This window comes from Apostichopus japonicus, chromosome 23, assembly GCF_037975245.1.
Source record: "Apostichopus japonicus isolate 1M-3 chromosome 23, ASM3797524v1, whole genome shotgun sequence".
Lineage (NCBI taxonomy): Eukaryota > Metazoa > Echinodermata > Holothuroidea > Aspidochirotida > Stichopodidae > Apostichopus > Apostichopus japonicus.
Genome location: NC_092583.1, coordinates 16,058,826 through 16,086,338, shown reverse-complemented (window position 1 = coordinate 16,086,338; position 27,513 = coordinate 16,058,826). Strand labels below are relative to the sequence as shown.

The following is a 27,513-nucleotide window of genomic DNA, read 5'->3' as shown; positions in this document are numbered from 1 at the left end:
ATATAGAACCTGGACAGCTAAACAAACATTCAAAATATATCACATGTCAAGGATGGCAACGTTTTTGCTATACAACAGACTTATTCATATAGAAACGTCCAACTTTGCGTGAATATAGTGGTTGGGATCATGTTTGACGGACACAATGAATATGTGCAAATACACATTGGTCATCACAGTACGACCTAACACACAGTTATACCGTATAACTTAATTTTCCTTTTGTTTAACTTAATTTGCAACAAGCTACTCGTTTTGTAAGGTCTTGTCGCGTGAATATGTTGACCCACTATCCAACGACTCTACACAATATCCTACTAAAGTATACTATAGGCCTTACGTTAGTTATTCTATAGTATAGGACTATACCTACAGCTACGTATGTTACTGATAGTGATATGATAGGCTATGTTAGTATCTTCTGAGATATGTTTATCAAACAAAGCGGAAACTACACTGTAGACATGAACATATTTCCACACGGTGTTTACAAAAAGAGACTAAAGGTGTTAAGAAGCTATGCAGGCTAATGTAAGCCTGTGGTCGATTTACGACCGTGGCAGGTTGATTACGTAATCACAACTTTCCTAGCTATAGCGTGCAATAATTGGAGCCAATGAAGCAGATCTTTATGGTAACTTGCATGCACACGCACACCAACAAGTGTGCGTGCATGATTCAAGCAATCCTTCCTGGTCACTACAGAGCACCACATCTTAGCAAGGGCGTAGGAACCGGGGGGCTGGGGGCGCCAGCCCCCCAGTGAAAAATATGGGGGGCGGAAGTATCATTCCGCCCCCCGCTTCGCAAGTCAGAAAACCCCTTTTTCATTTCCAAATGAGAAAAAAATCTCATTCGGAGCATCAAATTGCATCTAAGACCAGGTGAAAATGCAAAATTATTTACAAAACTGGGTGTTGAAGTGTGCTATATTGCACCAAATTGCATCTGAGGCCACCTGGAAATGCAAACCCCCCCCCTTAGACCCCTCCCCCAGGCCGTCCATCAGTCTTCAGCCCCCCCCCCCCACTCAAAAGTACCTTCCTACGCCACTGCATCTTAGTGTCCCCTGGAAGACTTCCCACAGCTAGGGTGCAACCAAAAACCGGGCACACAACTATATTTAAAAGGTACATCACGAGTCCCCATTTGTACACCTGAGTGAAGTGAGGCAATGGATATAAAATACCTTGCCCAATTGGATACGAAGTAATGATTTGGCCAGGACTCGAACCTGTTAACCTTAGTCACTTGACCACAACGATTTTAGCTAGTTAAGAGTTTGATATTTAAGGAACCATATCTCGAGTTAAGAACAACATATTCAGATGGGGTTCTCAAATAACAGTATGGAATATTGTTCTTCAACATAGGTATAACATTGTCTGTCACCGGCACCGTAATATCCATTTAAAATTAACTCAGAAATAAACGAATTACTGATTGGTTGATTTCTGCATTACGAACACGTCAACACACTTTACATAACTTGGTTCTCCGTGTTTCTATTTCTATGAAGACGGTTCAGTTGTGACATCTGTACAGCTGTTTACCGTAAGCGTTAGTTATCTTTATGAAAGACATAGCCGCTGGTCGCAGTTCGTCGAATTGAGAGTGACTAAATTAACTAAGCTCAGGAAAACGTTTTATCGCTCCGTCAATTTTGCAGTTGGAACCAGTATCTTGTAAATTAACCAGCAATATGGCTCAAGGTGTCAACAAACTTGTGAAGTTTATGCTGTTTTGTTTTAACTTCGTTTTCTTCGTGAGTAAATTGATAACGTTGTATTCTTTGACCTAGTGAAGGCAAATCCTACATGGTAATCGGTATAGGCCTACATATCATTGAAGTGTTAGCGTGACATACTATTACTACATAGTCTTACTTGCCGTACATGATAACTTAATATAAAACTTATAAGGGTATATAAAACTACCAAATTAAAAGCAACAATTTCTGATATTAGGCGTATGTCTGCCTTGAATTGATGCAATCTGTTATACAAGTGGTTACATAATATGCATTGCCAACGTTAGGCCAAGCTGTTCCAATGGCCTGGCTAGCACATTCCCCAAAAAACAACAATCCTTTCATCTACTGAATTCATTTGAAGTTATTTAAGTTATTAGTTAATTGTGCCCCATTCCCAGCAGATCAGGGCACTCTCCAGTGGAAGATCTTCAAATACATTAATATGCTATGCACACCAAAGAAAGATGTAGCAAATGCTTCAATTGTTCAAATCTAGTCAAGCTGATAGAATTAGTTGTACAGTAAATTCATTCGCCTCAGGTCACACTGCTGTCACTTCTTCCCTCGATCCTTGCTAACTAAATACTTGCAGTACTCATAATTTTGCTGCTTTTCCAGTGAAAGATGTGAACTATAATATGGTCATTAATTAAATAAGTCATCTCTTCACTGTACAGTACTGTACAGTATGTCAGCAGTTGACTGTCGTGTAATTAAAGGAATTGTCTGGTGGAAGATTTTGATACATTGCCCTTGTAGTTACTATTTTTCTCTTTCTAACCATGTAAAAATTGTCCCCATTCGACGTTTTCTTCTTGTAGAAATCTGGTTTTCAAATTCACCAGTTTCTCACCAAAAGTACCGTTTGTTCGAACGCTTCAATATGGTGATTGACGTAGTGCTTGCAGATAGGCAAAACAGGCGACTTGAAGTTAGCACTCCCAATTCCGCAGCAAATTAACTCACGTGTAAGCACATTGAATTGCCTCATATATATAACGTACATACTCGCGAACGTATATACTACAATGCTCAGTTGGTGTACTTGTATAGCGTTACACATAGTACACTCACACTCAAACCACAGTTCATTAACTGTTCTTCGAAATCGCTGAAATAAAATTCACGGATCAAATTAACAGTAAAAGGAAACTTATAAAGTATTCGTTAAACCGAAAGATGAAACTTGGCGGGATCGATGTCATCGCAGAACTGTCCGATTGTAAACGTTAGAGTAGCCTATACACGCGAACATTCTTCGCCCTGGAGCTGGATACCGCGATGTATAAACAACGAAGAGCCTGCTGTTAAAACTTATCTTGTGTTACACAAAGACCACAAAACCACCGATCTACTACATATATTGCGGCTTAAGGAGTTTTTTAAATCATATCTAATTTATAAGAAATTTCACCAGATATTATTGAAGAAATTGATCGAATCGTTGTCAGAGCAGAATATAGCACTGAGAAGCTTAGGCTTCGCAGAACTGTCTGATTGTCAACGTTTGAGTACAGCCTACATGCGAACATTTTTCGCGTTGGAGCTGGATAGCGCGATGTATAGCCTGAACAACTCAGAGTCTGCTGTTAAAATTTACCTTGTGTTACACAAAGACCACAGAACCACCGCTCAAGTACATGGCGGCTTAAGGAGTTTTTGAAAACATATCTAATTTTTAAGAAATTTCACCGGAAATTAAGGAAGAAATTTATCTGTATACAAACGCTGTTTTTGTTGTGATTACCGTATAGGTACTGTGCGGAGGGTGGGTTATGACGCAATCTGCTATGGCAGAGCTGACGTCACGTATTGTACTGTTCAAATCATATTTGAAATGTCTATCCATAACGATTAAAAAATCGTTTCTCTGTCAAACGCAACATTAGCGTTCTCATACTTTGACAACATGTTTGGAAAATTATTTACTATTTTTTAAGGTAACTTCTTCGTGCCACCAGACAATCCTTTTAAGCTTGTGCTCTGGTTAATGCCAATTCGAACAACATGAGTAGTAATCAACATATGGTAGGTCTCTTCGAAATTGTGAAACACATTAGCTGACAATACAAGGATTATACAGGATTACATGGTTTACATGTACTTAAATTTCATAGCTGTGTGATCAAAATGTTGTGAGAAGAAGGTGAGTTATATCCCCCTCTCCACCCCACCCCATTCCACTCTTTGCAATTCAGTTTTTTTCTACCAAACATCAAACATATCACAGAAACATCAAATACAATGAAGGATGGTTTAGACATTTTTGAGATGAACAAAGAAAAATATAGGTAATTTGGGGTAGAGTCAGAAATAAGCAGGACATTTTGAGCGACTAAGTATCCATGAGATTGTGTGAAGGATTACCAGTTATTTTTACAGTAAAACCACTACAGGTGTAAGTAGTTAAATACTGGCCATGCTCATGAAAAACAGAGCTATAATCAATGCATGCACCGTGTAGCTACAGTTACTGCAAGTGTTTATTGGGGTTAAATATATTTTGTCCCCTTAACCCCAAAGACCCTGTGTTGGAAAGACTTGTTAACAAATCTCTAGGCTGTCCTTGTTGATGTTTTTGCATAAATTACTTCAAGGAAAATACTAGACTTCTGTATACCTACAGTATGTAATTACGTAATTATGTAATTCTTTCTTTCTTCTCTCCATCCCTTGTCTACTAATCCCCTTACATCTATCTCTTTGTGTTCACCATGCTCATTAACCTGTCTGTATTTTGTGCGTGTTTTTGTCCCTCCTGTTACTGTTACTTGTCATTTAGCCTTTGAAGAAGATCCTGCTAGGATCGAAACGTCAGGCCAACTTACTTTTACACATTCTCTTACACAGGCTCTCTAGTGGATAAGCAGTTTGCTAACAGTTTTATTTTAGTATGATATTACTGTGTTAGACAGACTTTGCAGCTTTTAGCAAAATTGGAATTAAAATCGGAGTACGTACTGTGTAAGGTTTTTAAGTTAACCATCTATACTGATACAGTGCATGGAAAAGATATTATTTCACAAATATGCAATATGATATTTATGGCCACAGACATGAGTGGGACATGATTGTTACTATTAAATATCATTCAGATGTTACTGTAACTGGATGAGAAGGATAAAAAACATGCATAAGTTTCTCAGACTTGGACATAGTTGATAAACTTGATGGCGAAATACTAATTCACAAACCTGCATTTTATGAGTGAAATTCATGTCAGTTCCAGCTATTAGAGAGTAGTTTTTAATTTTTAATATTCACTATTATTGCAAGTGTACTGTACATCCATTTCAAATTTCAAGGTGAAGCGTGAGCAATACAGTTTGAGGAAAATATTTAAAAAATGATGTACCTAAATGTATACATCCTGAATTCCAGATCACAGCCAACTTGCTGAACAGTTTGGCCTTTAATTTCATGTGTTAAGATAAGAAAAGGAAATAACATGATGAATATAGTTCCTTGATGGTACTGCACCGGTTGCAAAAAAATTATTATTTATTACATTCATCTAAATTCTGTACAGTGTATATTGTGCAAATGTTTTGAAAGTATCAAAGTCCACTTGCATATTTACAGTTACTGGACGAGTGTACATAAATCTATACAACAGATGTTAGTTTCGGTTTCCAAGCATTTGCAATGTAACACTTTTCTTACAATCAAACATTTGACTCATTTTGTAAAATACATTCCTCTAAATTGTCACATTGGTTTTAGAACTAAGAAAGAAATGAACTTGCATGTGAGGGAAAATGGATATTGCAGTGAAGGCTTCAATGTTAGTTATCATACAGTAGGTATCATAGATAGACTGTGCATGTCATTTGTTCTGAAAATAACAGAAGTACATTGCAATATTGGTTATTAACAGTAGAATGTACATCAATCTAGACAGTAGATCTATGTTATGTTTTGTTTTCCCAGCAGTCACAAAGTAAACGCTGTTTGTACAATCACTCACAGTTTTTATACATTTCTAGAGATTCTACTTCAAAGGTTGCTTTTCTTCTTTGACATACATTTGTGCTGTAGCCTACCATCTGACCATTTTGCTATTTTCTATCAAGTTTTAGGGATCAATACTAGTCACATTATTAGTGAACTTACTGAGAGCATTTAATTTACATTAACACTGGCAGGAATGGCTGTTATCTTGATATATATCTTGCTGTGACATACAGGGGTTTACTGTGCCTAGTCTTGTGTTATTGTATTTGATCCTAGACAGTTGGTGTACACAGCTTGGAACAGATTTTACTTTGCAGAGTTGCTGCTATCTTTTACAATATTTATAAACATACGCTGGTACCTATCAGATCGAATTTCCATGGAGGCTTATGACGACGACGACGATGCAAAACAGGAACTGTCTTTGGAAAACTGATATCATAACTGATACTAATTAACAGAAAGGCTTTCCTGTATTGTTCATTAATGAAAAGTGTATAAAGGCCACCTTGTGATGTAATCATGCAGTTTAGGTACCATGATGTCAAAGTACACTTCTATGGTAATATGTGGAAATATAGTTTCTATGATTTCTGACACTACCATGCACCATGTTGCACTGCTGCATCAATCAAATTGATTTCTTATAAATAAAATAAAACAATTTTATCGGTTGCAAACTGCTTATCCACTAAAGAGCCTGTGTAAGAGAATGTGTAAAAGTAAGTGGGCATGACGTTTCGATTCTAGCGGGATCTTCTTCAGAGGCTAAATGACAAATAACGTACAGTACTGTACTGTACGTTACTGTACTACTGTACGTTATTTGTCGTTTAGCCTCTGGAGAAGATCCTGCTAGGATCGAAACTCCAGGCCCATTTAATTTTACACAAGTTGATTTCTTGTCCACAATTGTTTGTTACAACCACAAAGCCAAGGTTTAGACCAATTTGCATGTACCTTTGAATAGCAGCAGCTGCTGGAAGTTATATAGGGTGCATTCCCAATGATAAAATTGCTCAGTGTTTTAAACCTTGTCTTCAAATAATGTGAGAGCAGATTACATGAAAGTGACATGTTTAGAAATGTCGACATTCTGAAGTAGATAATAGTTCTGGTCGAAACACACTTTGTTTTCCATGCAGCAATCCTGCAAATACCTCAGAACAATCTTGAAGCAAAATTAATGTTTGGGAGGCATGATTGTTTTGAAGTTTTGTTTGGGCGCTGGGATTTTGTCAGTGTGTGATGTCGTGCTAGTTGTTTCCACGTTGAGGTGAAATCTTTACTTTCCCATTTGTTCGTCCTTAAATAGTAAGGTGAATATAAACTATGTTGTTTATGAAAACAGTGCTTACATTTATAGGTCATGTTAAAAGAAAAGTAAAAAGGTTCATTATTTTTTTAATCAGTGTTGGTAAAGAATATATGTGTTTGGGAAAATAGATGGTTCCCATTACGAAAAATTGAGACCAACTGGTTCAGTGATGTCCCATTTGTACTTGCCCAAGACATCACTCTTCTCATTAAAGCCCCTGGTTTCTTCCAAATTTCAGAATTTGCTTGGCAATTTTTGAGGAATGTTTGCATCTCTATGATATCTACAGCCCAGTAATGTTTGCAGTGGCGGAGCTAGGGGTATTGGTCAGAGGGGGCGAGAATGGTCTGTAGGGGCGCTTTCGACACTATCTAAGCGGAGCGCCACCACAGGTTGGCGCGGAGCGTACAGACATTTTTTGAGTCAAGATACTCCTTAGATCGCCGGAAATGACCCTATTCGGGCCTTGCTAATTTGCAGAAAACGAAGAATAAATAGGTGTCATCGCCATTTGTGACAACTCTGAAGTTTATATGGGTGTTGAAAGTGCATGCGCTTCATCACAAGACCGCCGTTAGAGCATTTTGTCAGAAAATTACACCAAAAAAATGTGACAAATGTCAATTAAGTAGATGAGAGCGCAATAATAAAGTCAATAATCGCGAATAAGTTAAAAGTGGTAAAAAGCTGAAAAGGGCGCCAGCAGTCCATTTGAGTCCGTCAGGGGGGGCATCCGCCCCCCCTGACTGTATGGACGCTCCGTCACTGAATGTTTGGAGTTGCTTTATCTCCATTCAATTCTGTAGAGTGCAGTCATGCAGCTCTTCAGAGCACGATAGTCGATGCTTCACTTTATGACAAAAAGAGAAAGTATAAGGAAATGTCTTCGCTGCGCTGTGATTTCCCAAGTACTGTACTTAGTATTTGGAAACAGCAGAGGGAAGTTTTATGATATTTTATACAGCAATTGAAAGCACAGTGGGCAAGTTAGCTGTATGAAATGAAAGTAATTTGTATATAAATGACTTCCCCGTTGCGCTCTAACATTAACAAGTGAGATTTATTCTCTCATATTATCCTTTGTTTGGTTTCTGTTGTTATAACCTATTGGGGAATTCTTGTGAAATTGTGTCACTACACTGTAGTTACAATAGTGTAGTTATAATATGGGATTGTTTTACAAAAGTTCCTTATTGTTGTGTAGCTTTCAATCATATCAGAGACAAATTCATTCTCTGGCATTTGTACCTAATTATAATGTGGTGCATAAAGTACAGATTTCTACTGCTAGGTGTTTGGTCTTCACCTGTACATTGTTGCTGACTGTGGTCTGAAGTGGCCTCTACAGTAGCCTATTGAGCTACTTAAAGGCATTGAAGACGAGCCCCCAAACAGTTAACTTTCTGTTGTTTGCAAGTAAAGTATTTCTCTTTGTCGCTACAAAATGCAGACAGTAATGAAAGGTGATACCTTGTTATCTTTAGCTGTGTCTGAGATGTCCATCGCTGTATCATTTGTACACTGTGCTGTGGGTATTAACTGCAGCTGTATGTACTGACTGTACACTAGTGTCTAATTACCGACGGTAGCAAGCTGTGTGTGTATTTTCTGGGATTTTGTAGGTTGCTGAATACAACACAGGCTTTGGGGATGATACCAATTTATCAATTTACCTATTTGCGGGTAATTTGTTATATTGCCATCTGACTTTGAACTTAAACAACTAGTTCGAGCACAACAACCAAATCTCGGACCACCAGACTGCCATTAAAACCAAGCCCCCTGCTTGTCATAACTGTTGCAATGTGCATGAATTCCCAGGGTACCGTTAATTAGCACTCACATTTTGTTGATTAGTTTCAAGGTTAACTGACTTTATGACACTGTAGACATATTTGCATCAATGCGTATCAATTTGTCTTTTTCCTACCACATGATATGGCTATTCAATACCCGATACTTACTCCCACTTCCTTTGAGATGAAATCAAACATGTACCTATTTGGTGTTGTTCTATATATTTAAAATCATACAACCTCTCTAACCAGAAAGTGAGACATTTTGTATATATTTGCACGTACACATTCTGTAGATCACGCAAGTGTAGGTATTGTTGAAACCCCTTTCATATGTATATATGGCATACTTTCTGTTCCGTTAAATCAGCTTTCCTCAACATGGATCGTATAGTTATAGCACAAGTACTGTACATATTGCTGTATTCAAGTATTCAGGACTGAAGTTTCTAACTGTCTTGTGTTAAGACTGCCAGCAAAATTCCCTAACGTCTGTCTGTATCCTGAAATATCCTGGAAAAAAGAAAAGAGAAAAAATGAAGGAATTAAAGGTAACAAAATATGCCAGTCTGATAAATTTTGAGAAAGTAAATTGGCATTTCTTTGCCTATTTTACTGTACACTAGTCGGAGTAGTCGCAAAGATAATATCCTCTTTAACTTTAATTTCTAAAGGTAAGGGTGTTACTGTTGTTGGTGGAAGTTTTTCAACCCCCTTTGCATTGCTATACCAAATATGGAGGAAAATTCTTACCAAAGATACAGTTCATTCTCGATTTGCAGTTCCTAGAACCGAAGCAGGGGTTTTAAGTTGAGATTAAATGAATGTTTATTGCATAGTAGGTGTATATATGCAGTGAAACAGTGTAAGAGGTGTCAAAATCAATAAAACCTGTATTTATGAACAGAAATTGTGTGAAACAATATGCAGTTGGGTGTCAACTTTTCCATAGATATGGCGGCAGAATTTAGAATTATCCTTGAACAAGTAAAGGTGCAAGTATGGTTAGCATGCGCTGTGTGTGCTAATTTATGTTGTCTTCAGTGTGATCATTTATCATGTGATAAACTTGTTTTGCTAGGCTCTGGTGATGATTTCTTGCACATGGGCCCTACGCTAAGTTCATGCTACTCATGTAGGGTGCCATGGCATTTGCCCCTCCACTCCCTTCCATTTCCCCCTCTCCTTTCCTCTCCTCTCCTCCCCTCTACTTCTTGTAACCATTCTAAAGCCCTGTGCATCTGCCACATATATAAGTTCTACCAGGTTTAACTTGAGATTATGCTTTAAGTTCCATAGTGCAGTACCTTAAATACTACAAACTCCTTTCTTCCCAAGGGAAAAAGTCTAGAAACATGAAATCAGGACAAATCTTACATCTAGTTGAATTCTCCCTCATATTCCCTTCTCCCCCATACCCCCCTTCTCCCCCATACCCCCTTCACCACAACCCCTTCATCCCATCCCCTCTCCCATGTTCAATAAAAAAGGGAAGAAACAAGCCAAGCAGAATGGAAATATTTCTCTCTGTGATGTTTGGTAAGCAGGCATCACCATAGTTTGTACAATATCTGAATTACCATATAAATTGTACTCCACAGTGTTATAATTACGTATATATAAATGGTTAATGCAAAATGACATCACCCAAGTCCTCCCAGCCTATAAGGCAGATGGCGGATTGTCTCCAAGCTTTTGAATTCAGTACCGATGGCAGACAAATATTTTACTTTGAGGTGCAAAAGTTACATTTGTAATTGACATAAATTTAAATTTGTGATACTCATATATTGTATAAAAACAGGTATGCAAGTGGAATAGAATATCAAAGTATATGAAGTATATATGTAAATGTATGGTAATAATAGGAGCTGCTGTGGTAAACTTACTCTTAAGTACCAGTTCGAGTGTAATCAGCATTCGAGCATCGATGCATTACGTATTCGCATATATATATATATACAAATAAATCTGGTTTGAGGCGTTTGGAATGAACAGAGGAATTCACCCAAGTACGACATTTTGAAGTTTTGAATATTTTGTGATATCTTGAAGAAGCTGTGTTTTTGATGAAATTTGATTAGAGTTGAGATCTGAATGAAAGGAACTTCAAGCTTGTACTTAAATGCGTGTGTAGATTTGGAAATGACCAGCAGTCATATGTTAAAGGCATTGAAGACTCGCCCCAAATCGCGTGCCGCGCTCTGAAAAAGTTAACTTTCCGTTGCTTACCAGTGAAGTTTTTTTCTTGTCGCTACAAAATGCAGACAGTAATGAAACGTGTTACCTTGTTATCTTTTATCTATACCTGAGATGTCCATCGCTGCTTTGTACACTGTGCTGTGGGTATTGACCGTAGCTGTACAGTATGTATTGACTGTACACTAGTGTCTTATTACCTACGTTAGCAAGCTGTGTGTGTATTTTCTGGGATCCATGGTGGTGTCTAACACTTCTGTTACACCTCATTTGAAACTATGTCATATTACCGGCATGAGAAATTTCTTTGTGCCCGAGTCTTCACACCCTTTAAGTATATATTTGTGCTGTGCAGAGCTACGTATGTGTGTGAGTATGTATACATGTGCAGACTGCAGAGCTATGTTTGATGATGTCATTTGCACAGAGGTTTAGTGCCAGTCAGTGTTAAACTTTATATTTCTTTGATATACTGTGCAGAAATGTGAGACTGAGGGGGGGGAGTTGGGGGAGGGAGGGGGGGAATATAACTTAAATGTATCACGTTTTGCTCCATGATAGGTCACTTGGAAGGTTAGGCGATAGGAGGGGATCACTTGATGTCAACATTGGTCAGAGCATGAAAACATAGTGTGCAATGTTATGGAATACTGTATTTCATGTTGTCATACATAGTACTGTATGTGGCAAAGAATCACTCAGCAGTCTAAAGCTGTTGGCATTCTGGTTAATATTGCCTTTCGTTTTATAGCATATCTGTGTACTTAACGAATATTTGTACTTTGTACTGTTTGTGTTTTAAACAAGATTCCACAAATACTGTTGGGAAACAAACTTTGTTATTTACAGCACTGGATAAATACCAACATTACCAATGAAAAGATAATCAGATATATCATATGTTCATGGTACCCTTTGTTTACTGAGTGTGTGTCACCCTCTGGCTTGGTTATGTCTGTTGCAGAAAGTGGGATCAATGTTCGCATACATGCTGCATTCACCTGATAGGTGGTCTATGTGTGCGCCCACCTACAGTAATAGTCAAATTTTGTCTAAAAATTATCATCTCATGAATTATTCAGTGGAGGGGGAGCTTCTTCTTCCCAACCTCCTCTGATACAATGGAAAACATTTACATATTTACATGCCCAGTTTATTTATTAATTTTGTTCTAAGAACCATGTCATTTAAAGGTGAAGGCGTGGGGTGTGGGTTAGAATGTCCATCCCACAATGTTTAAGTTGTCCATGGATATCCTTACCAGGAACAGGATTCTCTTGACCTATTCAATACATAATATCAGTTTTGCAGTGTTGTTGAACAGAATCTTCTGTGCATTTGGTATTTTTAATGTGTGAATTGGGGTTTGGTTCAGTTCTTGCATTGTTTGGAAACACCTTTTTGCACCTTTAATAGCTGTGCTGCAGTAATGATGAATGTGGGAAGGGGAACATCACCTTCCTCAGTGCTTGAGAAACTGGTCAAATGCTGAGGTTTCACTCTCGTCCGTCAGCTGGGGACGTGAAATGGCTGTCCCAGGAGCAGGAATAGGTGCAACAATTACACGCCTGCCTCTTAACTGTCTTAATTACTCATCGAAGGCTGGGTGTTAGCCGGTTTATCCATAATCATCACGTTGGTAGAGTTTCAAATGATCTACTAAATGGCTTTCAAAAACCTGAAGAATTGTTACTATTAAACTAAACTATACCCCTAATATGTATGTCTTCCCCATATCTGTTGCACAAGATGGTATAATACTGTAGCAATAACACAAACTTGTGTTCAAAGTCAATTCTTTTACTGGTCTATGAACATGCATGTATTAAGCAGGAAACAATTATACCAGTGCCCTAATGTTACCTTATGATGTCTGGGTTACAAGTGTACCAGTAGGAGGAAGGAAATGATAGTTTGCTGTTATACTGTAATACTTACAGAGCACCAGTGCCCTTTGTGAACATTGAAGGTATAGTTTCTACACATTAAAGGCATTCTATTGTATGAGTCTGTACACTACAGAGCTTTGAATATACATATACTGTCTATGTGAGTCAGCATTGCAACGGTGTCTGACCTGTAAAGTCTGAAAATTGTATACTCTCCGCATGCTGGTATGGAGTTAGTACTGTGTCATTTACACAGCCAGTTAACAGTTAAATCATGTCTAAAAATTAGTCACAGAAATCTCAAAACAGGGTTAAAAAATATCGTAGTGTAATATGGCTTGTTAAAGCTAGGTTGCCCAGAGTTTATCAGTGGTGTAGCTTAGGTTTAAAAGTTGCCCTGGTTATATAGATTAGATGGTGCCCTGGTTATGAAAGAATGGAACCTGGGCCCCTTCACTCAGATTACATCATTTAATCTGCAATGCTTTGCACTAATGTTAAGACTATTTAACCAACTAATGTATAGACCACAAGAATCTGTCCGGCTATCTTACTGTATTTGAGCTGGCAGTTGTGATCAGTCGGGCCAAAATGTTAGAACCAATTCTTTGGGGCCCACAGAGATTGAGGCCCCTGTTTCAATGAACCGCCTATAGCTACACCTCTGACAGTTATGTCAGGGTTTGTAGTATTGACTATATCCACATGAACAACTTGTCTATGTAAGTCTAACACATTGAAATTTTTTTTCCATTTCTCTCCCACTACCTCAAGAATAATTAACCCACCCCCAATCTGTTCAAACAGAAAAAGAAAAGCGACAGATTATCAATCAATTTGATGGGCATCTGGAATTTTGTGGAGATCATTGCCTTAAACATATCAAAGACAGTTTTTGTTGCTGTGGGGTTTCGAGCTGCATCCTTTGGTTATTATTATCTTCTTATTAAAGTTACAGATGTGTGAGTAAAATGCTTAGAAACTGAGAGCCAGGCATATTAAATTTAGAGAACTAAAGTACTTTGTAGCTTGTTGTAATGTTGGATCATGCATATGTTTTGTTTTGTTTTTGGCTCGAAAGAGAAACACAGATCTGTGTTTGTGATTTAAGGATTGGTTATTCATAAAATGAAAGTGAAGGGTCATCCATAGGTCAGTTTGAATCACGAGAGCTGATGACCGTGGTATGACAGAATAGCTCATTATAGAATAGTTCTGTTAACTACAGCTTGCACCATAAGTGGTTGACCTGTTTTGCTATATCAAAGGATTGAAAAAGTTGTTACTATGTCACTGTTTTTGAGAAGTATGAACAGGGTTGCTAGCTTCTTTAAGAGCTACTGTGTATTGTAGTTATAATATTGTACAGAACGTATGAGCCTCTTTGATGAGCACTCTAGTTTAATTAACATTTCCTAAAATTCCCAGGAACAAATAATATGTATAACAAACAGTATTAGCTTCTCATCAAGAAATTTATTTAATGTTTGAAAATGTTCGTCTTTGATAGTTAATGTACAATATATACAAGTGTCAATGCATTGCACATGAGCATAAACATGCCACTATAAGCAAAACTCTTGAAGCCAACTACCATATTAACCATATCATTGCATTTACGTCACTCCTCGCTAACCTGTCTCCAAACTACATTTGCCCTTTCCCATCTACCTGTACCTAAGCTGGAAACGGTTTAGCATTGCGCCCTCTATCCCTACTTCCGGCATTCCGGTGCACCACATGCACTTTCTCCTTCCAAATCTACCATTCAGAAGTCACATTGTTTTGATGCAATTGTTTCGATCACTCTCTTACAATTTGGTGATCTGTTTTTTTTTTTTTTACTTTCTGTCCATCAGGAACTGATTCTCTGTCATATTTATGACGCACTGTTAAGTTTTCCTTTTGTTTCTGTGTTTTTTTATGCTTTTACTGTAATTGTTGCATTACATACAGTATACGTTAACAGTACCTTTTATACAGTTTGTTACACAAGTTTCATTCCAATACTACATCTGCCAAGTGTTATATTCTCTGACATCACATTTTGTCACTCAGTGAAAGAATATGGGATTTACTTCACTCCTCTCTTACCTGTCTCCCACTCCACATCTGCACTTTCCTATCTACCTAACTACACACTGGAAACGTTTAGCACAGCGCCCTCGCTCCCTGGGCACCGCCCACTTACACCTCCTTCCAAATCTAAGAAGAAACTACACGTTTACGTTACAACAATTTACGTAGCAAATTTTACCCGTTTCTTTACGAGTACATTGTTCATGCTATCAAATTGTTCAGCATGTTATATACAGAATATTGTACCAGTATATATATACAACACATTCATGCTCTGTCATCCATGGTGATATGCCATCTGTTTCAAACCACTCCTGTTTTTTTGTCCTCTTTGTTTTGTCATTTGCTGATGGGATTATTATTAGTCACCAGTCTGAAGTTTTGTTTTTGTAGTTGTTGATACATGTGTGCAATTTATCTCTCTTTATCCTGATGTTAATAAAGAGGTCAAAAATAGAAAAAAGGGGCTCAAATAAGTTGATTGAACATGTTATGGTTTATGTACAATAAAAATAGATATAATTTTGACTTTACATGGTTGAAAATAGTGGTGGCGAGCTTGTTCAGTTTTATCTGGATGTGAACTTTTCACTGGCGAATGAAATTTAGTCATTTGCCAAGAAGAAGCTTTGCAAGGGAAGAGGGGGGGGGTAGGCAGAGGGATAGGCAGGAGGGGTGAGCTATTGAGTATATGGAAAATTTCTGTTTCAATTCATACAAAACAATAAAAAATCACTTGTCCTAGATGTTGCAGTCCTCCCCCCCAAGCAGACCCCCTCCTCTGTCCCACCCTAGCATTCTACTTTGGAAATGGTGCCTTAACCCTCTTACTTCCCAACATTGAAGTCATTGAGCTAACTTTCACTGACTAACTTTAACATTATAGAATCCATACATTCTGGTTGTTCTACTCATTTTACTGGACAGTTTATGCAGGGAATCCAGCATTTTATTTGCCATATATGGTACTGTGTGTACACCTAAATAAAATTGCTACACAAGTCCATAGAAAGCTATTCTAGCACATTTGTATGCACATAAAACATTGGTATGTTTATAACAGTCAAGTTTCATAATGCATTAAAATAACTGGTTAAATAATGTGAACTGTAAGTCATTCCCAGTTATGTATTTAATATTTATCCACATTTTGTATCCCCCCAACTCAAAACCAAGCAGATTTATAGTTATAGTAGTCGAAAAATTGTTTGACATTTTCTGTTATTAATACTGTCACAGCATTAGGAATTAATTTGTTTACTTGCTCTAGATCCATCTTTTTTTTGAGAGAGAGATAATATGTAGTGTCAATACAACTGCTGCTTTGCAAGGTAACCATTTACCATTCAAATTTGAATTGTTGGAGTACGTGTTAGTGGTTCCTGTACTGTACGTAGCTGGTTGAAACGTTAATTCCTGGCTGCAGTCATTTTTATTGCAGGCATATACTTCTCGTGTTGGAAGAGTGATAAAATCAATAAAAACATAGTTGGTAGTTTTATCAGTAAACTGCAACACCTCCGTAATGTCAATAACACGACAAACAGAAAGGGGCTGTCATCGTCATATGATAGTGGAATTTGTAATCGATCAGCAGGTGGAATAGAACCCAAGCTACTTCATGGGATATTTTGTCCAAAAGTTGCTTTAAAATTCTCCAATACTGGTAGTAGGGCTGAACAAAACTGATGATAGGAACAGACTTTGCCCCTGATACATACATACATATTAAACTTATGTAAATATGTTAATATAAATATGTAAATAATGTTAATATCAATATGTATAACACATGTACTTAAATACACACATATATGTACCTTACATAGATACATGTGCAAAATACATAAATTCATTCACACTAACTGTACATACATACATACATACAAACATGCAAGCATACATACATAGTACATACATGCATAAATACACGCATACATACATAATCGAATACATACAGGTTGTATCACAATATTTTACATACTATACATTCTGTACTGTGTTGTGATCAGCATGTACAGTACCCTGTACTTACAATGCACACCTGAAATAGACCATACAGTGTCAACGACACTGCAGATGATTTGGGGACATTTATAACAAATTTTTAATACGAAAAGGAAAGAAAAATAATCTCTTGCACTTTCAGTTCTCTTCAACAGAAAGCAATATCTTTGTTCTGTTGATGACACATATACTGTATATTGTTTTAAAAAAAATTCTATCCATAAAGAAACGCTGTACATAGCATAGTGGGTTCAGACTGAAGAACTGGCAATTATACCTCATTGTCTGATCAATTTCCCTAGTCTTTACATATCTAGCTTTTGTTATATGGTAACAGTATACGCAGCTCAATATTCTGCGTTTAAAAAAATCGGTGAAACTTTGGTGCAGTTCCTGTAATAATAATAATAATAAAAATACGACTTATAATGCACACACACAACTCAAAGAATGTTCATGGCGCAATTGACAATTAGAAATGATACAAATAATACAGAATAATACAAAACAATAACAGAAGAAAAGCTTTTGTCATTAAGTGGCATTTGATGCTTGTAGAAGTGTCCTCGCTAAATTAATGATACTCCTAATTATCTGAAATTCACTTCAATGGATGACCTCAAATAAGTTACAGGTAGTTTGTTTTATGTTCATACAAATTTAATGTGACAACTGGCAGTTAAGAAATGTATTGAAAGAAGAATAAGTGGATATTTCTTCCATTCCTAGCTTTAAATTGGACAAAAACTAGGTACAATTATCGTTGAGCTTCCTAATGTGTGAAAGTGAAGCGCACAACGGATTATCGTCCTGGGCTGCAGCCCCTGCAGCTACTTTTAACAAACTGCCTTACGGATATCTTGGGTAGCACAGAATTGGAAATTTGAGAAAATTTCCCCATTCATTGTATATGAGAGATGATACAGATAAGAATGTTGGCATATTTATTGCATTAAATTATTTACCAATAACTATGAGATTTGGCTTACACATTCTGTCTCTATCAGTCAGTGAACAAATGTTTTTATCTGGATCGTGTTGAAAGTATGTCTTTGCAAGTTGCAGGTTGCAAGGTAAAACTTGAGAAAAGAAAATGAATAAACAATAAATGAATGAATGAATATATGAATGAATGAATGAATAAATAAATAAATAGATAAAATAGAGTGTTTAGTTTATCATATCCGTAGTCTCCTGATTTAACTCCAAAGATTGCCAACTTTTATGAATAACTTACCCTGCCAGCTAAGCTGCCACATACCATGGCATGTTTTGTCTATCCCCAAGACCATCTTATCATCAGCATTAGGCAACAAGGGAAATGGAAGAAAATGCATTTCCAAGAATGAAATCTTCCATTTGCTTCACACATACTGTAACTTTCACAAACAAGAACATATTCCTAGATGCACATATATATGCCAAACCTGTGAACTATTGAATATTCATAACTTCATCATTCTTTCTTTCTTTCTTTCACAGTTGTCCGGTCTGCTCCTGATTGTGATATCGTCCTTATTTTTGGCAAATTTCTACCAATATGAGGACTTTACCGGTGCCTCGGGAACCATTGTCATCATCGCCTTCATTGTCATCGGTGCATTTTTCTTCGTCACTGGCTTCTTCGGATGTTGCGGTGCCCTGAGAGAGAACTATTGCATGCTGTTCATGGTAAGACCATATTTCATCACTGAGTGTGCTTTCCTCATATATAGTGATATATAAATGAAAGCCAATGAAACTCAGTATGGATATATCGCCCTCAGTGTACAATGTTAGACCAAGAAGTAGAGTGCTCAGGAATTTGTTTCTCATATGTCTGGTTCGCTCAAGTAGTCTATCTTAGCATTTTGGCTCCATTTTGCAAGAGTTTTACCCGTGTCAAAATACATCTTTTAAAAGTTTGTCAAAGAGGGATGGAAATGGACCTTCGTTACTAAATGGGCAGTCATTGAATATTCAGTAGCCAATGTGTCCAGCAATGCACAGAAAGTATTACAACTTGTGATAGTCATATAGTACTCTGTACCAATACACGTCGTCGACAAATAACATCTCTGAGAGATACAGATCTGTCGTCTGAATTCTTTGGTCTGTTAATCTCGAAGCAGAAAGCAAGGCAAAACTCTTCTCAGCGTCATTGATTCGCCCACGTTGTGGTTCCATCATCAGTCCCGAGTTCTGCTTGAGCAATATCCGAGGCATTGGTAACTTGAGGCATACCGCTAGTGGGCTATTCAAAAGTCCTAGATCAGGATGGCCTTCACAAAATGGAATAGATTTTGACTTCACTTAACCTGTCTCCTCACAACAACTGCAATTTGGCCCTACCATGTCTAGCGCACTTGGTAACCTTTTAGCACTGTCCCCTCCTCCTTGACCTGTTTCCTTCAGAACCTTACAAACTAAAATATACTGGTATCACATATATAATATCGATGCAATCGAAAGCTAACGGTACAATAAAACTCATCAAGTTATCCTTTAGATAACGGTATTATTCAACTCTTGTTGTCTGTTTCAATTAGTTTACCCTTTGCATATTATGATATTATGAGAGCGTGGTGGCCAATTGGCTAAGGCGTCGGACTCGTGATCCAAGGATTGCTGGTTCGATTCCTGCCTAGCTCATTACGTTGTGTCCTTGGTCAAGATGCTTTATTTCGCTTGCCTCTCTCCAACCAGGGGTTAAATGGGTACCTGTGAGGTAACTTGTCATTTGGGCGCAGTATATAACTGCTGCCGACTGGAGGGATTGTCTCTGGGACAAGTTATCATTGACCAGGGGTAATATAACGTCTGTAAAGCGCTTTGAGACCTATTGCTGGTATGAAGTGCTATATAAGAAACAAATATTATTATTAGTATTATTAATAATGCATTATAAATTTGTGGGTTTGGTTTTTAATATTTTGTTCTTTTTGAACTTCCTTCCCATCAGTACGCCACCATCATCTTTATCCTTCTGTTGCTCGAAATTGTGGCTGGCGTGGTCGGATTTGTTCTTCGTGATGAAATTTCAAAACAGATTGATGTTAATATGGGAAAGTTAATGAAGGATTACAGCACAGACAATGTCACTGCATTGGCTTTTGATGATATGCAACATGAGGTGAGGCTTTATTCTCTTGCTCTCCTACAGTAACTTTAACAAAATCTCCCAAGTTTAAGTTTATTGTCGTTTCATCCTACTTGGCACTATATTGCCTGTTGAACTTTCCTTGCAGAGAAGGGTACAACACAACACACACATATATATATATATATATATATATATATATATATATATATATATATATATATATATATATATATATATATATATATATATATATATATATATATATATATATATATATATATATATATATATATATATATATATATATATATATATATGCATATATATTAAAATATATATGTTGATACTAGATGAGACTAGTGGAACACTAGTAGTCCAACCACCAAACACCGTCAAGAGAACCACACACAACTAAGGAGCGAGCACCGAAGGAAGGCAAAAAACCCCAACAACAGAACGGACGCAAAAGAGAATACACCAACAGCCGTACACCGAAGAAAGTCTTACAAACCCACCTACAGAACGGACGCAAAAGAGAATACACCGGCAGAACAATACACCAACAACCGCATAATCCCCGGTAATCCCGACGAGGATCCTATATATTCATGGAGCATAACTTGAAGCCACCAGTTGTCTGAAGATGGCTATAACGCGTGAAACTCCGAGTTACAACTACTAGTGTTCCACTAGTCTCATCTAGTATCAACATATATCCCGCTCTGTCCAATGGACATAGAGCACTCTGCGCCAAGATAGACGCCAACCTACTCTATTAAAATATATATATATATAGACGTTTGTGGAAGGAAAGCTTCATGTGTAGTATGGTTTACCTCCACATATTACGCTCAGACTGAAAAAAAAACCAAGGAGATACCGATTGGTAAATAATTAGTTATTTTTATCTCTCTCTCTCTCTCTCTTTTCTACCCTGACATCAGCTGAAATGTTGTGGCACCAACAATTTCACTGATTGGTTTGGTCTTTACGGACCAAATAACAACAGTGTCCCGCCTTCCTGCTGTATCAAGGACACCTGCGACAATACTGATGTACCAGAAACAAAGGAAGAAGCAAAGGGAATCATCTACGTAGAGGTAAAGAGGCCTAAACATTATCTTAAAATGTCATTTTACTTCCCACTGACTTTGTGATGGGTACAAGGGTTGAAATAAGCGGGCGCCCAGGCGCTATTCGCGCCCGCAAGCACTAAACTAGCGCCCCTGGACATGAAAATACAATACGCACGGGCGCTTCTTTGTCGGCAAATAAGCGCCCGCACACTCCTGTAAATATCAGCCTTATCATGCGCTGCACAGAAGCCTGAAACTACATTGCATGCTAGTGCTATATAGTAACTGCTAGTGATTTGATAAATCACTGATCGATCGAGTGCATGCACAATAGCACAGGTGCACATGGTTTATATATCGCACAACACCTTAACTGATAGGTACGTACATGCCGTACTTGAATTTTGTTTCTCCTTTTTAGCTCCTAGTAGTGAGAAAATAGCTCCTGGTCCTACTGAAATTGCCGCGAACCAGGAGCCACTTTTTTAGAAAGTGGCTGGTCCACAAATCCTTATTTCAACCCTTGGATGGGTAGTATTGTTTTTTTTTTTTAGGGTTATTGAAATGGATCTGCATATTGCTTTCAAATATCATTTGACAAACTGACATTTAAGCCTCAACAATAACATGCCAAATTTGAAACCCACTAGGTCACAGAGACAACAAATTTTTGGGCAACTTTCTTTTTGACTAAATCTATTCATAAATATTCAAAATGAGAAATAAATAGAAGCTAAAGGAACCTTTTAATTTTCAAAAAATTTGACAGCAAACAAAAGGATGCAGAATGCAGCTGTAACTGTGGATAAGGTGATAGATGCATATAATCACACAACTAGCTTTGATCCTCGTTATTGAGGAGTATAATTGGGTAGCTAATTAGTAATCGCATGATTTTTCATTGTGTTGGCATCCATAACCTCGGAAGGAACGGGTATGATATATTTCAAAGACATAATTAGAGAGCTAATATCGTTTCTTGTTATCATGTTTGTGAATCTTTTGCTGGTGCCGAGCAAATTGTTTTTCTCCAAGCAGAGCTTTGGTAAAGTCAATCCTTATCCACGGCAGTTATGAAAGATCGCAGACGATAATATTGTTAATTTGTCGCGTTAAAGTCACAACAAGATTGTACAGTATGAACCCGGCATAGAGTCTGTACCTCACAGTAAAGTTGTGAGAAGCAAACAAACATTAAAATGAGTGGGATTGAATACTTCACTCCCAAGTAGGAGGTTTGACATAGAGCTCAGGTACATGTCCTAGCTTAGGATCTGGTGGGAAAGAGGGGGGGTGGGGTGAGTTATGAACATGGTTTAATACATACCAGGTAAAACACCGGTTTATATTATGCCAGGTAGAACATGGGTTAGTGTTATGGAGTTACGATAATATATTAACAGGTAGAACACAGGTTAATGTTATGGAGTAACGTAAATATAAGGTATCGCAGTTGTACAATGTGACATTGAGGCTACTGCACAATAACACCCTAAACAAAAGGGAAAAAACATGCACTCAAGCAATCTCAGAGTTTCCAATGCTCAAAGTTAGCTGTCTCTTTTAAATTAGTCCTAGTCTGTTTTTGTTTCATTTCATTTCTGACCTAGAGCCTACTAGGAATTGAATGAATGGAAACACATTTTATCCTAACATCATTTATCTAATTAACAGAACCGTTTTTGCTTTTGTCTTTCATAATCCAGGGTTGTAGTGGCGAGTTGAAAAATCTCCTTCTGGAAAACATGATGACGATAACAATCATCTGCATAGTGATCGGTCTTGTGGAGGTTAGTAACACATGTAAACGTAGAGTGATGTTAGCGCTAGTAACACATGTAAACGTAGAGTGATGTTAGTGCTAGTAACACATGTAAACGTAGAGTGATGTTAGCGCTAGTAACACATGTAAACGTAGAGTGATGTTAGCGCTAGTAACACATGTAAACGTAGAGTGATGTTAGGGCTAGTAACACATGTAAACTTAAAGTGATGAAAGGATAGGATATTAATATCTATAGTGATCGGTCTTGTAGAGGTTAGAGCTAGTAACACATGTAAACGTAGAGTGATGTTAGCGCTAGTAACACATGTAAACTTAAAGTGATGTTAGTGCTAGTAACACATGTAAACTTAAAGTGATGAAAGGATAGGATATTAATATCTATAGTGATCGGTCTTGTAGAGGTTAGAGCTAGTAACACATGTAAACGTAGAGTGATGTTAGCGCTAGTAACACATGTAAACGTAGAGTGATGTTAGCGCTAGTAACACATGTAAACGTAGAGTGATGTTAGGGCTAGTAACACATGTAAACTTAAAGTGATGAAAGGATAGGATATTAATATCTATAGTGATCGGTCTTGTAGAGGTTAGAGCTAGTAACACATGTAAACGTAGAGTGATGTTAGCGCTAGTAACACATGTAAACTTAAAGTGATGTTAGTGCTAGTAACACATGTAAACTTAAAGTGATGAAAGGATAGGATATTAATATCTATAGTGATCGGTCTTGTAGAGGTTAGTGCTAGTAACACATGTAAACGTAGAGTGATGTTAGAGCTAGTAACACGTGTAAACTTAAAGTGATGAAAGGATAGGATCTTTATATCTATAGTGATAGGTCTTGTGGAGGTTAGTGCTAGTAACACATGTAAACTTAAAGTGATGTTAGTGCTAGTAACACATGTAAACTTAGAGTGATGTTAGTGCTAGTAAATAACACATGTAAACTTAAAGTGATGAAAGGATAGGATATTAATATCTGAAGTTATATGTCTTGTAGAGGTATAAATAGGGTAATAATATCTGCAGTGATCGGTCATTTAAAGGTAAGAGATTATATCTGTATACTGATTAGTCTTTTGGAAGGAATGATGAGATCTGCATTATGATTGGTCTTGAGGATATAAATGATGATAATATTACACAGTGATCGGTTTTGTGGAGAGCAGTTACAACACCTGCAAATAATCAACGAACAATGCCAACCAAATGAGATGAACAATCTCACAGATGGACATAATGTGAAGGCCAGGTCTGGCTTTTCTGATAGTTGAGTGCATTGTGGTCAAATGGTTAAGGCAGTGGACTTGTGATCTAAGAATTACAGGTTCGAGCCCTGGCCAGATCATTACGTTGTGTCCTTGGGCAAGGCGCTTTATCTCCATTGCCTCTCTTCACCCAGGTGTATAAATGGGGACTTGCGAGGTAACTTGTAAATATAGTTGTGTGCGCCGGTTTCTGGCTGCATCCTATGGGAACTCCCCCGGGGGACACGTGGTTGTGGTGCACTGTGATGCCCCAGGAGAGATTGATTGAATTGTGCACACTTTGGTGTGTAGGTGTGACAAGCTACCAATGACCAGGGTTAAGTTGTAAAGTCGTGTGAGAAGGCCTTGGCTCTGAACAAGACTGTAAACCTAAAATGATAAATTATAGTCTTTCAACCAGAAACAGAATGAATGTTGGGTTGAAACACTTTAGCCCTGGGTCACATCATTGGGCTTCAAGATAAATGGTTGTGTTGTATAAATGTGGTTGAATGGGATCAGCCTATCTCCATCAAACGTTGGTCTGTCAAATTGCTAACATTTCTTTCAGCATTGCAACATAAACATTTTAAATGATTGAAAAACTTTCTCTGCTTTCCAAGACTTAATGATTATTTGATGTGAAACCCTTAAAATATTCAATGTAGAAATATTTGGGTATTCATTTTTTTTTTTTTTAATTATTTTCTTTCTCTGCTTTTTCCTCTTTACAGATCACAGGAATATTCTGTGCCTGTTGCCTGATGAAGTCGGTGAAAAATGAATACGAAGTTGTTTAAATATCTTGTAATGTTTTTGAGAGAAGGGAAGGGGCTGGGGTTTGGTGATGCAGATTTAAAGACAAATAAATACTACACTTACATTAATCGTATCAAAATTTGCATTTGCTTAAATTCTCTATATTTCCATTTAAATTCAGTATCACTTATTACCATCGGTCTTACATTGTCATCTAAGAAGTCTCCTACCCTCCCTTCCCCCTTCTCCAACTTTTAAGCCACCTATTCACCCATTTCTTTCTTTCTTTCAAAACTTCTCCCAAAATATTTGTTGTTCTTTCAGTGTAGTAATTTATACCACAACATATTTTCAAACAGGGAAAAGAGGGAAAAAGAGTAAAAAGTGTCAAAAAAGTAGATAAAGGGAAAACTTTTTTTTTTTGCAATAGTTTTTGAATAAATTTAGAGAGTAAATACAAAATATCTGGATAAAAAAAATAATAACAATAATTACCATATGTTCTTTGTTCTATTAATCTCTTTTCTTTAGTTTTCTTTACCTTTTGCATCCTTCTTTTTATGTTTTCTGATTGTTTTTGTCCTTATTATTGTTTTCCTTTTTGAAATGATTTCTTTTCCACCCTTGTGGAAGACAAAGAGTTTTTGTCACCTTACGGAAATGTTCACCTTACTTTCAGTAACACAGTACTCTTGATTATTTAATTAAAAACAGTGATTATTTAGCTTTGAATTGGGTAAGGATAAAAATGAGGACACTTTATAATTCAGTAAAAGTTTAAAAATTGGGAACTTCATCATGAATAGAATTTTTCACCTTAATTCACAAAAGTGAAGCAGCTTGTTTTCGTTCCAAAATCATTTTATTTGTTGTTGACCCTTTCACTCAGGTCTTTTGGATGTTTGGCCATTTCAAGTTGATTTGTTTGTTCTACAACTTCCATGAACACAACCAAATACATTATTACCCCAAACCCCCCCCCCCACACACACCCCCTCCCTCCCTTCCAGAGTGTAATAAGGATTTTGTGCAAGTTAGCTTTTAATATAAAGTTTTGTAAACACTATCACTGTCAGAAATGTTCTAATATCTTTTCTTTCACCTATATCCATTTATCATTCAATCAAAATTTGTGCATGTAAAGTGTGATGGTTTAGTTATAAAGTAAGATATTTGAAGCCGGTGGACTGGTAGAGGATTTCATTTAATCGTATTTGCACGAATCCAGATTCTTTATCCCATATCTTTTCATCTCTGCGATTTATCATTCTTTGTATTGCCTGGATATAATTCCATCTTCGTTGGGAACTGTGCGGTCAGAACATCAACTTTAGTAAAAAGGAAATGTTTAAAACATATATATTTTACGTATCAAATCTACTTAAAAGAGAGACCTCTGAATTAATTGTGACAGAATTATTTTTTCATCCTGTGTCAACCTCTCACTGCAAAATTAGAGAGGTAGAAGGATGTCCCATTTCTGTAACCAACTTGTCATCAGAGTTCATGTACTCCCCCCCCCCCTGCCCCCGTAGATATAAGAAACCAGGTGTATCATCGAAGCATGAGCAGGCATGGGGAACACATTAACTGAGTATCTTCTGTGGCTCTTTCAATATACAGGACATAACATCGTATTTTTATCCGTTGTATATGGCAGGGGGAGGCCGGGGGGGGGCAACCCGTCTAAAATGAGTAAGAGTTGACTACTAATTTGTTATTGTTAAACTACTACTTTTTCATGGTGTAAAAAGTCTCGATGTGTTGTTGCACGTGAATGAATCTGCATGCTATATGATGTTAACTGATCCGCTGTTGTTAAGGACACGACCCACTACCTATGTTATTATGTGTATCATCCCGTGCATTCAAACGGGATCGCGATCCTTTGTAGGATCACCAAAATATTCAGAAGAAAAAGAAATTTCCAATTTTTTTTGGGACAAAACTAATCATATAAAAATATCCAAGGTAAGAGGGGTGGGTTGCGGGGGGGGGGGGAGGGAAGGACTACCTCTTCCTTCCAATAGATTCCTTCTCCGGGCGGCAACATATGGCACTCAGCAGGAGAGGGTCGCTAAGATGACCAGGGGTGAAATTTGGGTCACCAAGTAAAAACATTAGAATATGATGCTTTCTTGTTATGATATATTTCCGACATTAAATTATAATTATCTGAGAAGAGGACACAACAATGGTGTAAGTTTTTCATTTCAAAGCCAAATATTAAGTTCCATTTCATTTGTCTCTTTCATTTGTTTGGTCTTACATTAATCCGTGTATCCATTGTGTCTTGTGAACGAACTCCTTAAAAAGACAATAGCGCCATCGCTTCCGCTTCTATACATGTGATAATTTCTTCTGTGCAATGAAGATGATTTACAATTATGTCAAAACTTTTTTTGGGGTTATTTTTTTCAGAAAATTTTCTTCAATCATATCTATACGATTAATCAAGATTTTAATATCTTGATTTAGTTGAGACACTCATTCGAATTATCACAGCATTATCGTAATTTGTATGATTCCCTCTTTTTGTAGAATAATAAATACACCTTTCTGTTAGTCA

The 27,513-nt window shown here is 37.2% G+C and overlaps 1 protein-coding gene across 1 annotated transcript; it reads left to right on the top strand.

Moving 5' to 3' along the window:
- Positions 1 to 1,562: 1,562 nt before the first annotated feature.
- LOC139964605 (CD63 antigen-like) lies at positions 1,563 to 27,513 on the top strand. Its single transcript, XM_071966332.1, has 6 exons — positions 1,563 to 1,765; positions 18,478 to 18,666; positions 19,937 to 20,107; positions 21,022 to 21,177; positions 22,860 to 22,943; positions 24,920 to 27,513. Exons 1-6 carry the CDS (start codon positions 1,703 to 1,705, stop codon positions 24,983 to 24,985), a joined length of 729 nt encoding a protein of 242 aa, XP_071822433.1. The 5' UTR covers positions 1,563 to 1,702; the 3' UTR covers positions 24,986 to 27,513.